At 38.4% G+C, this 15,316-nt stretch overlaps 1 protein-coding gene and 1 pseudogene across 6 annotated transcripts in view; both read left to right on the top strand.

Moving 5' to 3' along the window:
• Positions 1-10,474, top strand: part of LOC134226867 (transcription factor collier) — a 182,052-nt gene extending 171,578 nt beyond the window's left edge. For 4 of the 6 annotated variants that reach the window (XM_062707920.1, XM_062707916.1, XM_062707919.1 and 1 more), the window contains exons 9-13: positions 7,508-7,662; positions 7,744-7,870; positions 7,935-8,165; positions 8,233-8,412; positions 8,915-10,474. In XM_062707920.1, coding sequence (XP_062563904.1) covers positions 7,508-7,662; positions 7,744-7,870; positions 7,935-8,165; positions 8,233-8,412; positions 8,915-9,033 — 812 coding nt within the window. In that variant the 3' untranslated portion in view covers positions 9,034-10,474. The remainder of the gene's footprint in view (positions 1-7,507; positions 7,663-7,743; positions 7,871-7,934; positions 8,166-8,232; positions 8,413-8,914) is intronic. The other 2 variants (XM_062707915.1, XM_062707918.1) reach the window with 2 other exon arrangements.
• Positions 10,305-12,325, top strand: LOC134223000 (RNA-binding protein spenito-like; annotated as a pseudogene).
• The last annotated feature ends 2,991 nt before the right edge of the window (positions 12,326-15,316 follow it).

Here is a 15,316-nt window from a genome sequence, read left to right as displayed (position 1 = left end):
ATCGAACCCAGCTACCCTCAACATGGTCTTGCTTTGTAGCCACGCGTCTTACCGCACGGCTAAAGAGGGCCCCGATCGTATTGTAGAAGCTTATTAAACGAAACACATTGATTTTGTGTTGGATTGATTTGAAACACGGTTTTCGTCTGTGTGTGTTCAAAGTAACATCGTTCACAATTAATATTTTGTCGCTGACAAAAGGTAACTTCCCATGAATTACCTTCTCAACTAACCAACTATTTCTATCCCGTGATGCTCTCGGAGATGTAGAGGATTCTTCGGTGTCTTGTAGCAATGAGTGTCAAACTATTTTCCCTCTCTTTATCCTAAATTGACTGTGAGGACATGGCCAGCATCGTTATTGGTCATGAATTAATGAAACTCGATATCATGTACAGTGAGAATTGCTTCCTAATCCCCAAGAAGACTATTAAATTGGTGCACTGTGCATATTTGTTGTTTCTCGGCCAATCACAACTAGCAACTACGATGTGTACAGTCAATCAAGCCAAACTATGCTAATTTGATTTGAGGATTCCTTCGGATTTTTTAGAAACTCCTTCGGTAATTATTTCAGAAATTTCCAAAAACAAAAAATCCTCCTGGAATTCGTTCTGAAACTTGGAAAGAACATCTCTCAGGAAATTCTTCAGAACTTCGTTCAGGAATTCCTTTAGAACATTCTCCAAGAATTCTTTCACAATCTCCTCCATGAAATCTTTACGAAATACCTTTAGAAATACCATGGGACATTTTGTCCGTAATTTTTTAGCAACTTTTCCAGAAATTCCTTTAGACCTTCGGAAATTCTATAAGACAATCCTGCGAAAATTCCTTTATAATTTTCATCGGAAACTTCATTTTTCGAAATAACTCCTCCATAAACTGGAGAAAGAAGGCCCATAGAATTTTATTACGCTATAAAGGAATGTTTGTGTCACACCGAAAGCCATTTCAGTCAGCGGTGACTGGCATGAATCAGTGTGGCGATTTTCTTGAGAACTTTTTCTGGACTCTAAATTTTATAAAATTTCCTCGGAAAAGAATTAATTAAATTCATCGAAATATTCATCTGAATTTCGATATAAAAATTACCCCGAAAGTTCTTCTAAGTTCTAAGTTTAAGAAAGTTCTAAGTTTTCCCAACTGGATGCTAAATACAACACAAGAAGCACAAATCAGACAAAAATTGTTGCAGCAACTTCATTGTTACTAAATCTTGCCACTTATCAGTTGAAGTAGCCTATGTGAAATATGTGTGCTGTTAGGAAATTTGCACATGAAAAGGTTTGTGAATAGGGTGAATAATAGAAAGCTCTATTCGACGATCTTGCAAATACTTCGCATAATATACAAAACATGTTCAATCGCACACTTATTCACCGAACGTTAAAAACATTACCACAAACTTGGATTTCACGAATGCTCTGCGTCCTACCTAAAACACGTCCGATCGCGCACCAATTATTTACTCACTCGGCAGCGCGAAATATCTGCTTACTGAGTAGAAACACGACAAAACAGGTACTGATTGGTTTTCATTTCGGGCGCACAGAACAACAAAATCGGCCCACGCAAACTATCTGCTTACTCGGCAGAAACACGACCTCAACTGCGCTAGTGGCTTTAGTATCATAACATTTAGGAAAAATAGAGTAGGTAAGTACCTACATCACGGGAAAATCGTTTGTCAGATTTTGGCACTCAAATATATTTGAAATAGGCTAAATTTTATTCATGCAAGAATCCCACGAATTCCACTCCTTCGAAAACATATGGAAACAGAATGACATTAGGACAGCGATTCTCAACCTTTTTATTGAGTGATACCCTTTTCAAAAAATCTCGGCTTTGTAACTGCAACAGGAACCGTACAAATGCTTAAAAATGAAAATCTTGGGTTCTTAATTGAGAATTCAAAATTATAATAGCAATCAATTGCATATTCGCCAAATCGATTGTATGTACAATCATTTTTGTTAAAAATTTTAAGACGCATATGTACAGCACATGTTTCCGAAATGGAGTAATTGATATTATTTTGCGAAAAAGAGTTCCCATATCTTGGTGGGGCTTGAATCCACTATATCCTCTTGCTGAATAATACACAAGGTGAGCTCGTTCACTATAGGGTAAATCCGGGTGAGATGCCGCGTCGGTATAGATGCCGCACTTCAGAGATCTGGTAGAACGGACTTGATTTATTGGCACAAATATACGTAAGAGTGTGTCTTTTGTAGCGAAAACAATAACGTAAGTAGTAACTGCTCATTCTTCATTTGTAACGCTATTTTTTATAAAGATTTTTCGTGAGGTTTTCGAAAATTCTTACGAATCCACATGTTTGAATCCTTATGAATCCTTTAAAAGCTTGTAGGTTATGTTTACGAAGTTTACGTTTTGAGTAATAAATTAAAGTGATGTAGCCTCTATCCCTTACAATTGATTTAGATGCCGCAAAAAAATCAGGGTGATATGCCGGACCTACCTACTATCAGTACTTAAATGAGATATTATTTTAAAGTGGGAAAATCATGTGAAATGCGAAGTCTAAGATATTGCATGGGTTTCCTGACCCGAAAATCGAGGACAATCCTGCCCAGGAAATCCAAACGTCCTAGGATAATTATTCCTTTCTTAATAACATTCTCCAAAATTAATTATATTTGCACAAGGAACGATTTCGGCTTAATTTCTGTCGTTATTATTGTTATCATGCCACTACTGAAAACATCACAATAATGAGAAACAAATCGTTTGTTATTAATATGGGTACATGCTATGGAATAAAAGAGCAGATACACTACGAAAGAACACTAGGAATGGAAGCACATTGCTTCGAACAATATAAGGTCATGTTTGTATGTTAGATATGATGAAAAAACGTCATGGATATAGAAAAACGCAAATTGTCCAATTTTTGAAGATTTGTGTAATTGCTTCATACTCGAATGTGAATTGATTTACAATAGAAATAAGAAATTCTTCACGCAATGAGTTTGTTTTATTTTGGGTTTTTTGCTTTTCTGAAAAATATCGTTAATAGCCAAAAAAAATTATAATCCCATTTCTGCAACATTTTCCACGTGCGGCATTTCCCCCTGAGGTGTGGCCCGGATTTGACCATTTTTTTCTTGTGATGTGAATAGTACAGTCCGATTTTTGTTTTGTTAAGCAAATGACTTCTACACTTTGTAGTTGGATTTGGATCCCTAAACAATCAAAAACAATTATTAAAGTTGCAATTTAACGGACTGTTTTGAAGAAATATCGATTTTTAAAAAGGTGTGGCATCTAACCCGGATCTAACCTAATCAATCAACAAAAAGGACTAACCGCGGTGCATTTAGATGGCTCTTCAAGAAACATGACCTCTAAGTCGTCTTGTTGCGCAGGGGTTATCACGCCTATCTAGATAGTAAAAGGGATTCGAATTTACGTGTCTGATTTATTTTTTGCCGATCCTCAAAATTGGAAACATGTGCTGTACATATGCAGTGCACAGCCAAGATATTTAACAAAAATAAAATTATAATACTGCGTTGTACACCGTGGGCGTCCCATAACTCAGCGGAAATATATTTGGCTACAAAGCAGATCATGCTACGGGTAACCCGGTTTAGGCTAGTCATTTGTTACGCCTATGTATCGGCTCAGATTAAGATTTCGGCGAAAATTTTACAAAATTCCGGTGAACATTTCCAAAGTATCGGTAATTGTTACCTAGATCTTGGTACAAAATTAACTGTGACGATCTTCGCCAAAACATGTTGAGTATGTGCGGAATTTTTTGGGCTACTTTGACCCCATCTACCCTTTACTGTTGCGGTTTGAAGCGCAAATAAATGATAGATCACCCTTTACCATAGTACCCCTTTTAAAAGTTAGTCAAAATTTGCGCCTGTGATCCATAAAGACGTGTTGCATGTTATGTCCATATATCTCTAAACATAACTAGTTTTTGACAGTTTCGAAGTAGAAATTATGAATAAGCCAACATTATTATATACAATAGCTCGAAAACTAATATACACTTTTCCATTTTTTTTTAAAATTATCGTTATGGTTTTAACGCTTGGATTTGAATTCTAACTAGGGATCCTACATTCAGAGATATGCGAAAGCGGCCATCTTGAGCCAATCGAGCATTGAGAACTGTCAAAATCTGAGCCAAATGAACATCGTTATTGTTGCAGATCGAAAGGTATTGCGATTTTGGTGAAATAGATTTTATGAAAAGTTTTATCGAATAAACAATTAGTTTTGCTTTCGTAAGTAAAAGTAGTCTAATTTATGCCTTATATCGTGTTCATTTGTATTGCTCTTTAATTTTAGCGAAAATGCACTGCTAGAGCATAGACAAAATAATCAAAAAGTGTCTTCGAATGTAAAGTCATGTGCAAGCCTAAACATTTTTCAGTGCGGCAAGTGCTGGCAGCGTTTGTTTACGAAAGTAACAGCGTTGCTAAATCGTCTGGAAAAGTATTCGCACATCTCTTAATATAGGATCCCTAATTCTAACTATTTAAGCCAACAAGTGTGCTCAACAGAAAGTATTGATTCCAGTAACGGAATATGCTAAATAAAGTGATTATTTTTTATTTCAAATAACAAGGTCAAATACAATTACCTGTGTTTGTAAAAAGTTCCTAATGTTAGTATTTTTTTGCAATAATAGTACAACATCCGCTCTTGTCTCAGGTATCCCCAGGGGTACATGTACCCCAGGTTGAGAACCGCTGCATCATGATGTTGATTTTTTGCTATGATGCAAAATGAAGCATCTGTGCGATAAAAATGAGTTGAGATTTTCTTCCTGACGATTTAACTCGCAAGCGGGTTGACCGATTTGCAAAATTTTTCCCCTAATCGATTCATTTTGAGATTCGCAAGGTTTGTATCTACAAAAAGTTGGTGAATTGACCGGGGAAATGTAAAAAATCATTAGGATACAATTTTGGGCCAGCTGTAGAGGAAAACAAAATAAACGCACGGAAATTGATCTAGAGTGCGCTGCAAATAGTTCAGTGCTTACACTCCCGAACAAAAGTTTGCGTTCACCCTCGAAAAATATAGGCAAAAGTTTTTGGCCGTATTTGGGCCGTCTTACATCCGATTTCGGGTATTGTTAGCTCAGCACATAGATTATGAGTAGATCTTGAATCGTAGGTGTTTGAAACAAACAATTTTTAATTTTTTATCCACTAAAATATTGCCGTAAGATACACATTTTTCTTAAATTAATGAAATTAAAATTTGTTGATTTTTCTCGAAATTGAGTCTACAAAATTTTGAAATAAAAAATAAAATGGAATCCAATTTTAATCATCTTTGAGAGGCATTGATGAAATTTCGACGGAAAATTTTTATTTTATTTTTAAAAATCAAAATGTTTACTCAAGTCCATGGTGTGCATCGGTCAAAAGTTTGGGTTCACCCACTACCTAGGAGAACGGTTAGGCACTTCATCCCATAGCTCCTATTTCCATCCCATCAAAAACAAAGCAATGAAAAGGAATTTGGGTTGTTTCTTAGTTTTGTGATTTTTCTGCCAACACTATTTTACATATGAAGGGAAACGTTAGGCAGCCAATAGTCCTGCAGATGTTCCATGTTCTCCAAATCATTCTTGAATTCATTTTTTTTGTCATTAACGTACGGTATAAAATTAATATCAACCCATTATATAGAGGCCATGCGAATTATTTACGATTTAGATAAGTCCAAACCAGATGTGAAAAACAAACGCGTTCTCCTTTTTGCTAAACACGATATTCTAAATCCTTCAAATCATTCTGAACTTAAGACCAATTCATCTACCAATTCATCTACGCATATCAGAGAGTGCACTTGAGGACAAATATTGATTTTTAAAAATAAAATAAAATTTTTCCGCCGGAATTTCATCAATTCCTCTCAAAGATGATTAAAATTGGGTTCCATTCCACTTTTTATTTCAAAAAGTTTGATCCATCTAATCTTCCAGAAAAGTCTTTCTTAAGCTCATTAGATACCAAAGATATTGAGAAACCGTTTCAGACCTGTTCAGTTCTAAAATTAGAGGGACAAATTGACTCGAGTTTGATTTTTTTTATCAAAGGTAACATTATGCGTAGAACGGCAGTATAGATAATTGGGGATTCTCATGAACCGAAAAAATGCTATTATGCCATTTCATCTATTTTTTTTTATTTTTATGCGAATAAAAGATAGCTTTAGAGAAAAGGAGAAACGATAACAAAAGCATGAGGATAACTACTCCCGACCCCGCCAACCTTCATCGTAACTATACACTAAGTTTTTCATTTTCGAGCTCGGCAAAATTGGACACAGCTGTGAAGCTCAGTAAATTTAAAAACTGAATTTCGGCAGAAAATTTCGTTTATTACTGATTTTCAGCATCCGAAACGTCACTTTTACTGAGATTTCGGCAAAAATCTTGTTTGATGAAATTCGGCGGTGCCCACCTCGGAAAAATAAACAAAAAATGCTGAGATCCGATAAAACTTAAGTGTGTAGGGAGTAGATGGAAATGTTGATGTGGAGACGCATGGTGTTTTCGGTAAAACCCATACTTATCTAAAAAATTTAATCCCATGTTTCTCTCTCAATTTCTGAATAAAATTCAAATGAGACTTAATTGTGGCAGTCCTAATTCGTCGAATAACTCTGCTCGTAAAGAAACATTACTTGTATTAAAAGTTTGATTGAAAAGCTCACTGATTTACATAACCTGATCAATTTTAATTTATACAAAAATTAAAATAGATTCTAATTAAACAAACAAAACTAATAAATAATGAGTTTAATATTTATTGCTTTCATGGAAGATTTCTGTGATCATATCACGATACTATTTAAACAAAGCGAAATCATAACACCAAAATAAGTGCGCTCTATCCGCTCTTGAACGTTGCTTGGGCCACCAGCCATGCTTTCAATTAAACTTTCATCCCGACTATGAAATATAGAACTTCATAAATCTATGCATAGAGTCGACACTTTCTAGCCGCCACAGCCACCACGACGACGACGACACGATATCCGTGTTCTGGTCAGTTAGTTTCACCGGACGTGGTGCAGAGCTAGTCATCATATACCGGCATGCAGGACCGACCGTTTTATACTGCGGTTAGCAATCAACACGTGGTGGTTGAATTTTTAATTTGAATTGCGTTTTTTTTCTCTATATCGTGCGACATTCCTACTGCGAAATGACTTTAATGCCATCCGACCAACCAACCATCACCGCACAACGAACCACTAGAATTAAGTTCCCGCCAATGGAGGGTCACAAATTGAGCGACAGCATCCACTCCGCTGGCACTGGTTGGTAGGATCTCGTTGAGTGAAGTATGTGTGTCTGCTGCGGTTGTAGCTATGATTCGTATAATCGGATTATGTCAGCCATCTCTCTAGTTCGCCATATCGTTGGTCGGAAGTCGGAGAAATTGCAGAGAAAATAAATCCTTGTTCTTTTTTTGCTGTTGTTGATTCCTATATGCAGGCATCTATCCACCACTACCAATGGCAACCCCCTGTATCAAGGCGATCAGCCCCAGCGAAGGTTGGACGACCGGCGGTGCGCAGGTAATCATCGTAGGCGATAACTTCTTCGATGGGCTACAGGTGGTTTTCGGCACCATGTTGGTGTGGAGTGAGGTGAGTCCTTGTCCTCTACCTTTTCCGTTGTGCAATCCGGAAGTCCACAGTGATTGAGCTTGATTCTTTTCTAATTGACAGTTGATAACGTCGCACGCAATCCGGGTACAGACTCCTCCTCGACATATACCGGGCGTAGTGGAAGTCACGCTGTCCTACAAGAGCAAACAATTCTGCAAGGGATCACCGGGTCGATTTGTGTATGTCTGTAAGTTCTTATGTGAGTCTCTCTATTTTGAACTGATTTTAATAATGATGTCATCGAATTACAGCTTTAAGTGAACCAACCATCGACTATGGTTTCCAACGGTTACAGAAGCTAATTCCACGGCATCCAGGCGATCCGGAGAAACTCCCCAAGGAGATTATCCTTAAACGAGCAGCAGACCTCGCGGAAGCTCTCTACTCTATGCCCCGCTCTCCGAATGGTTCCTCCGGTTTCAATTCCTACAGCGGACAGTTAGCTGTGAGCGTTCAAGACGGCACAGGACAATGGGCAGAAGGTAACAACCAGTTTGACGCATTCCAAGTCAACACTTTCCTTCATAACGCTTTTCGTCTTTTCCATAGCCGATGAATACACTCGGGCCCAGAGCAGCAGCGTGAGTCCCCGGGGAGGATACTGTAGCAGCGCATCGACTCCACATTCCTCTGGCGGAGGCTCGTACGGCAGTAGCAATGGTTATGCAACGGCATCCAACATGAGCGGGTTAACGTCTTCGCCTGCCAGTGTCTTCAACTCCTCGTCAAGTAAGTGCATTGCTTTGCTGTGTCGATTTGTCTGTTTGTTTGCTTGTTTGAAATCGACATTAACACATGCAATACTAACAACAACGATTGGATCCACATTCGTGCTTTACTTTCCTGTGAACCCAAAGATATTAGCCCAAAAATCTGCCCCTAATCGCTACAGACCGATACGTCGAATGAGCCCTTTTGGTGTTAAATCATATCATTTTTCTCGAGCGTTAATGCTTGCCTCAGAAGATAACTTGGCAATTGACTTTAAAAAACGTTTGCAGTTGTCAAGAAATGCCAAGTTATCTGTTTTGGTAAGCATTGCCGCTAGCAGAATATTGGAATGAGATATGAGCTCCGTTTGAATCCGCACTATTCCAAAACTCAAGTATCGATGAACACGCTGCCGTTAGTACTGCATGTGACCGTCGATTCATGTTTTAATATTAGATGTGCCATATTGTGTCTCTGTTTGTGCTACTATAAAACAACGAATACCTTATTTCCCTACCAGTTACATCGTCTCCAAACCTGTGGCACTCACAGCTCGTCCCATCCCACGGTTACGGGGCCACGGCTGGTTCGCATCAATTTTGGCATGCTTCGTCATCGTCTGTAGCGACAGCGGTTTAAGAGCAAAAATCTCCAATCAATCTTTGCTGTTAGTAACTCGAATTCCGATACAGCGCCATCGTTCCTATCAATCCCTCACCGATTCGGTAATTATCCACAGGAATCAACGGACTGATGAGTGGCGGCAGTGGCTTCAGTCCATACTCAATGACCGCGTGTGGGTCCCAAGGTTACACACCAAGCCCTCTGGCAGCAGCCACTACAACGTCAAAGTAAAGCTAAGTCAACGTGATTGAAAAGATATTCATCGTTATTTGTTATTATACAAAAGTTTTCCCTGTAAGATACTCAACTCCTTGATATTTAGTTTTGCCATCTATTTATTACCCACCTCTTACCCTCTTTTCGGTTCAAAGTGCAATATATAATAAAGACCTGCAGTGATCGTTCTGTGAGGCCATTGTACATTTGTAAATAGTCAGTTATTTTAAATAATAATCAAAGCGAAGGAAACTTTATAGTTGAAATTTTGCGATTTCTAATGAAATAAAATCAACGAAGTAACTTAAATAAAGATAGCAAAAATACACTACTCCGCACATATCTTGAGAAACAAAAAAACGAACATTTCATCCAATCATATCTACATGTGTCAGTAAGAGTTATTAAACCAAACAACGTTAAATTAAACAAATAGTTGTTACTCTAAATCAGCCACTCAAAATGCCAATCTTCAAAACAACCAAAATAAATTTCAGAAAAAAAGGAAAAATATTGCTGCAATCAAAGGATTTACATAGCAGACGTTATATTTGTATACGATAACACGAGATACAGCCATTGCCAGCACAATAACATTATCTTATTAATGCGTTTCGTTACCCTTTCACTTTATTTTAAACTTGCATTTTTGCGATACCCTTTGGAAAACACTTTTTCGCTGCCCTACTTGAAAATTCAAAGCTTTACGATAAATGCGACATAACTTTCAAATGATAGCTTTTATTAAAGATTGTTTTTATTTTGTTTCAATTATCCAATATCTTATTTTATGTATCAAATAAGTTCTACAAAAAACTGTAATGCAGGATATTCGACTTAAGATTTCTAACAATGTCTGCTACTAAAACCACTTTACTACAGGATATCCACAAATAATTTTCGTTTAGCAAAAGGTGAACAAGCTTGTTCAAAAGTTAAAATTGTGCAGCAATTAAACAAATCGAAGAATCGAAATCAAGCGAATTCATTAGTATATTTATAAAAAGAACAAAAGCAAAAGAAGAATGATCTTATTAGGAAATTAATCAATTTTATGGATCAAAATAACCATGAAAGCGATAGCCACATTTCGCTACGCCCCGAGTATATATGTAGATATAGAAAAAGCGAGGATAGAAATCTTCTAAGAGAACCAGTGGCAATTCAAACGCAAATAACAAAGGTATGAAGAGGCAACAACCAAAATTCAGATCAAATAAATATTGGTGTGAACAATCAAGGAAGGCGTTCAGTTTGTTCTATAATATCACATCCACTCTATGATAAGCTGTGCAGGCTACAAGCCTTATTACTTGATAAAGAGTCATGGTTGTTGCAGGGATCCCGAAATATTTTCCACGTCGACTAAAATCAAATCCGCGCCGTGTCGCGCGACATGAAATCCAATCCACACCAAATCCACGCGACACAGAAATAAATTTTGGACAAAAACCTACGTGCAAAATATCGATTTTTGTTATCAAAATTTTCTATAAATGTTTTCTTCAAGAGCGTTCTACAAAAAAATACTGCTTTTCCATTTCCATTCTAAACTATAACTTCACATATCATATTTGTATGTTTAAAAAAAAGAACTAATGCTACGTTTTGACAGGGCAAGTGAATTGAGCAAGTCGCTTGAATCGAACGCGAACTGAACGTGTAAACACCTTAATTCAAATCACTTTTACGAAAAGAAAGTTGAACATGTTCAACTTTTGGCAAGTCAATTGAATTCAACTGAGTTGTTCAATTCACTTGCCCTGTCAAAACGTAGCATAAGGGTCTGTCTCATTTGGAGAATTAAACCATTGACGAATACATAGACCGAAATGTCCGGTACAAAACCATCAGAAAATCGGGCACCATGTCTTCTTCTTCATTTTGAAGAAAATACCCCTCGTGGGTGACGAATTACATAAATATTTTACGAGCGCTGACTTACCCCCTCTTGACGTTTTGACAGTTTGTTTGTTTTTCTCCCTCACCTTGTGACGTCGTTTCGGTTCGTTTGTTGTTTTTTCGTTTCGTTACTCAGTTGGAGCGTGAGTTCGACCGTTTTGGTGCCATCAAAAAGAAGGAATATAACAAAGGGGACACCCAGGCCTACATTCTGTACGATTCTATTGATGCTGCTACGGCTGCTGTGAAGGAAATGCGTGGATTCCCGTTAGGGGCACCGGATCGTCGTATTCGTATCGATTTTGCTGATAACGGAACAGCACCATCGTTCTCGAAGAACAGTGGAGGTTTTGAGGAAGGCGGTGAGTATCGTCGCGGCCCCGACTACGAATATTCGGGAGGCGGTGCATCATACGAGGAAAATTCATCGTACGGCTATGGTGGAAAACCGTTCCGCGGCCGTGGAGGATTCCACGGACGTGGTGGTTTCCGTGGCGGTTTTCATCGTGATGGCCCACCGCACCACGGGGACAATGATGAATGGCGTCGATCAGGAGCCGATGGCGAATATTATTCACGACGTCGTTCTGGATCACGTGAACCAGGAATCGATAGATCTCGTTCCCGTTCACCGAGGCGACACAGTCTTGTAGGAATGGCATGTTATTGAATGCAAGAACGTTACCAGAAGTGGCACGGAATTCTACCACAGTCTGACAAGGGGCGCTGATTTTGAAGATTTCTCTATTCCCCGCCAAGTTGCACCTAACGGACGGAGACAACGGAATAGTGGACAGCCTGATGAAGGACGAGGAAGGTAAACACCACCTTCGTATTATTCAGCGACTACGCCTCGATCAACCCAAGTTGGAAGATGTGCAGAAGCGCATATCGACGTCATCGTCGCACGCAATCTTCCTCGGCCTGCCGGGATCGACGTCATCGGTAGCATCGTCGGATGATGCCAGCGTTCAGACGCGTCCACTGCGTTATCTCGTGTCCTACCTGAAGCAGAAAGAAGCGGCCGGCGTTATATCCTTACTCAATAAATAAACGGAAGCAACTGGTGTGCTCTACTCATTCCCGTCATGCGATTTTTCGACAGAATTGTTGAAACGAACATGTCACAAGCTCACTGAAGGAAGACCATCTGGTAATCGTGGTGGTCCGAGGAGGAACAATCCTATAAAATGCCTTCTTTCTGGTATTGCAGCAACTACCTAGTCCATATTGGCACAGCATACAACATGGCTGGTCTAAAAATTTATTTGTAAATCAAAAGTTTGTTCTTATGACAAAGTTTTGATTTTCTGTTTATAAGTGGCCACTTAATATATTTGTTACATTTGGCTTGAAGGCCTTCAATGTGATTTTTAAAAGTTAATTTTTGATCTAGCAGAAGTCCTAAATATTTAGAATTCTGATAGTTTACCTGTAGTGAGCGATCTGATAAATAATTTTGGATCAGTTTAATAGCTGGTTGGTTGTTTGCTCATTGTTTGTTGATTGCTTCATTGTTTGTTGGTTGATTGATTGGTTGCTTGATTGGTTGGTTGGTTGATTGGTAGCATGCTTGAATGGATGGTCGTTTGATTGATTAGTAATTTGGTTTATGGGTTGCTGCTCGATTTGTTAGTTTGTAGAATGGTTGGTTGCTTGATTGCTTGGTTGATTGGTAGCTTGCATTAATTGTTGGTTGCTTGATTGTTGGTTGGTTGCTTAACTGGTTGATTGGTTGATTGCTTGATTGGTTAGTCGGTTGGTTAGTTGATTAATTGTTTTGTTGGTTGCTTGGTTGATTGGTTAATAAGTTGATTGGTAGCTTGCTTGAATGGTTGGTTGTTTGATTAGTTAGTTGATTGATTCGTTGGTTATTTGGTTAGTTGGTTGCTGCTTGATTTGTTAGTTGGAAGAATGGTTGATTGGTTGGTTTCTTTTTTGTTTATTGATTACTTGATTGGTTGGTAATTTGGTTGATTGGTTGCTTGACTGATTGATTGATTGGTTGGTCGGCTCGTTAGTTTATATGTTGTTTTGTTGGTTGCTTGAATGGTTGATTAGTTGGTTGGTTGAATGATTGCTTGGTTGATTGGTAGCTTGCTTGAATGGTGGGTTGCTTGATTGCTTGGTTGATTTGTAGTTTGCTTGAATGGTTGGTTATTTGATTGATTGTTGCTTGATTTGTTAGATGGTAGAATAATTGATTGGTTGGTTGATTGCTTGCTTGATTGGTTGGTCAGCTGGTTAGTTGACATGTTGTTTTGTTGGTTGCTTGTTTGGTTGATTAGTCGATTCGTTGCTTGATTGATTGGTAGCTTACTTGAATGGCTGATTGCTGGATTAGTTGGTTGGTTATTTGGTTGATGGGTTGCTTTACCGTTTGATTGTTTGATTGAATGGTTGGTCGGCTGGTTGATTGATTAGTTGTTTTGTTGGTTTCTTGATTGGTTGATTAGTTGATTGATTGATTGATTAGTTGATTGGTTGAATGCTGCTTGATTTGTTAGTAGGTAGAATTGTTGATTAGTTAGTTCCTTGATAGTTGGTTGTTTGGTTGCTTCATTGTTTGTTGGTTGATTGATTGGTTATTTAGTTGAATGGTTGCATGATTGGTTGGTTGATTGATTGTTGGTTGGTAGAATGATTAATTGGTTGGTTGCTGCTTTATTTGTTAGTTGGTAGAACTGTAGAATGGTTGGTTGGTTGCTTGATTGGTTGTTTGACTGGTTGATTGATTGGTTGGTCGGCTGGTTAGTTGATTAGTTGTTTTGTTGGTTGCTTAAATGGCTGATTAGTTGGTTGCTTGATTGGTTGGTTGCTGGAATCGTTGACTAGTTAATTATTCAGTTGATTGGTTGCTTGAATGGTTGATTGGTTGGTTGCTTATTTGGTTGATTAGCTTGTTGGATGATTAGTTAGTTGGTTGATTGGTAGCTTGCTTAATTGGTTGGTTGCTGGATTAGTTGATTGATTGGTGGTTGGTTACTTATTTGGTTGATTGGTTGCTTTACTTGATTGATTGGTTGTGGTTATTTAGTTGATTGGTTGGTCGTTTCGTTAATTGGTAAGTTGTTTAGTTAATTGGTTAATTAGTTGGTTGGTTGCTTGATTGGTAGCTTACTTGATTGGTTGGTTGCTGCTTGATTTGTTAGTTGGAAGTATGGTTGATTGATTGGTTGCTTGATTGTTGGTTGGTTACTTCATTGTTGGTTGGTTGGTTGACTGGTTGATTGGTTGGTTGCTTGTTGGTTAGTAGGCTGGTTAGTTGATTAGTTGTTTTGTTGATTGCTTGGTTGATTGGTTAATAAGTTGATTGCTAGGTTGCTTGATTGGTTAGTTATTTGGTTTGGTTTGTTGGTTGATTGATTGATTGATTGGTAATTTGGTTAATTGGTTGCTTGACTGGTTGATTGTTTGGTTGCTTGATTGGCTGAGCGGCTGGTTAGTTGATATGTTGTTTTATTGGTTGCTTGGTTGGTTGATTAGTTGATTCGTTGCTTGATTGATTGGTAGCTTGCTTGAATGGCTGATTGCTGGATTAGCCAATCAAGCAACCAATCAACTAAATAACCAACCAAGCAACCAACAAACAATGAAGCAACCAATTAACCTTCTTCGGATATTAGAAAAAACTTACGAATAAGATGTTGGGGTCATATTGACCCAGAAATGTAAATGCTTATAAAACAGTCAAATTATAACCGAATTGCAAAGTTTATATACCGTTCGAAAGATAAACTCATCAATTTTGTGGCTATGTGGTGATATGCTGGTTCTGGAGACAATGGCCACCGGGAAACGACTTCCACGGGGACCTTGTCGGTCATATAAGGGGAACATAAAAATCGCTGCATATATGCCATTCGATCGCTAATTCTTCATGGATTCTCTTAAAACGATAATGTATGGTCCCGAGGGCTTCCGATGAAAGTGGCCACTCCTGGTACATGCAAGGTGCCCCCGGGGAACCCGCAGGAGAGGACATTTCCGTTTTATCACCAAAATATACCGTGCGGCGGCTCTGTCGTCATGATTTTTCACAAAATAGATGATTATGCGCTCGAAATCGCTAAGTGACCACATTGGCCACTCTTGGAGTCTATGAGGTGCCCCGGGAAATCCGTAAAAGGGGACATTTCCGTTTTAGCACCAAAATATGCCGTGCGGCGGCTCTTTCGTC

This window comes from Armigeres subalbatus, chromosome 3 (assembly GCF_024139115.2).
Source record: "Armigeres subalbatus isolate Guangzhou_Male chromosome 3, GZ_Asu_2, whole genome shotgun sequence".
Taxonomy (NCBI): domain Eukaryota; kingdom Metazoa; phylum Arthropoda; class Insecta; order Diptera; family Culicidae; genus Armigeres; species Armigeres subalbatus.
Note: the sequence above shows the minus strand (reverse complement) of the source record. Positions and strands in the feature narration are given on the sequence as shown.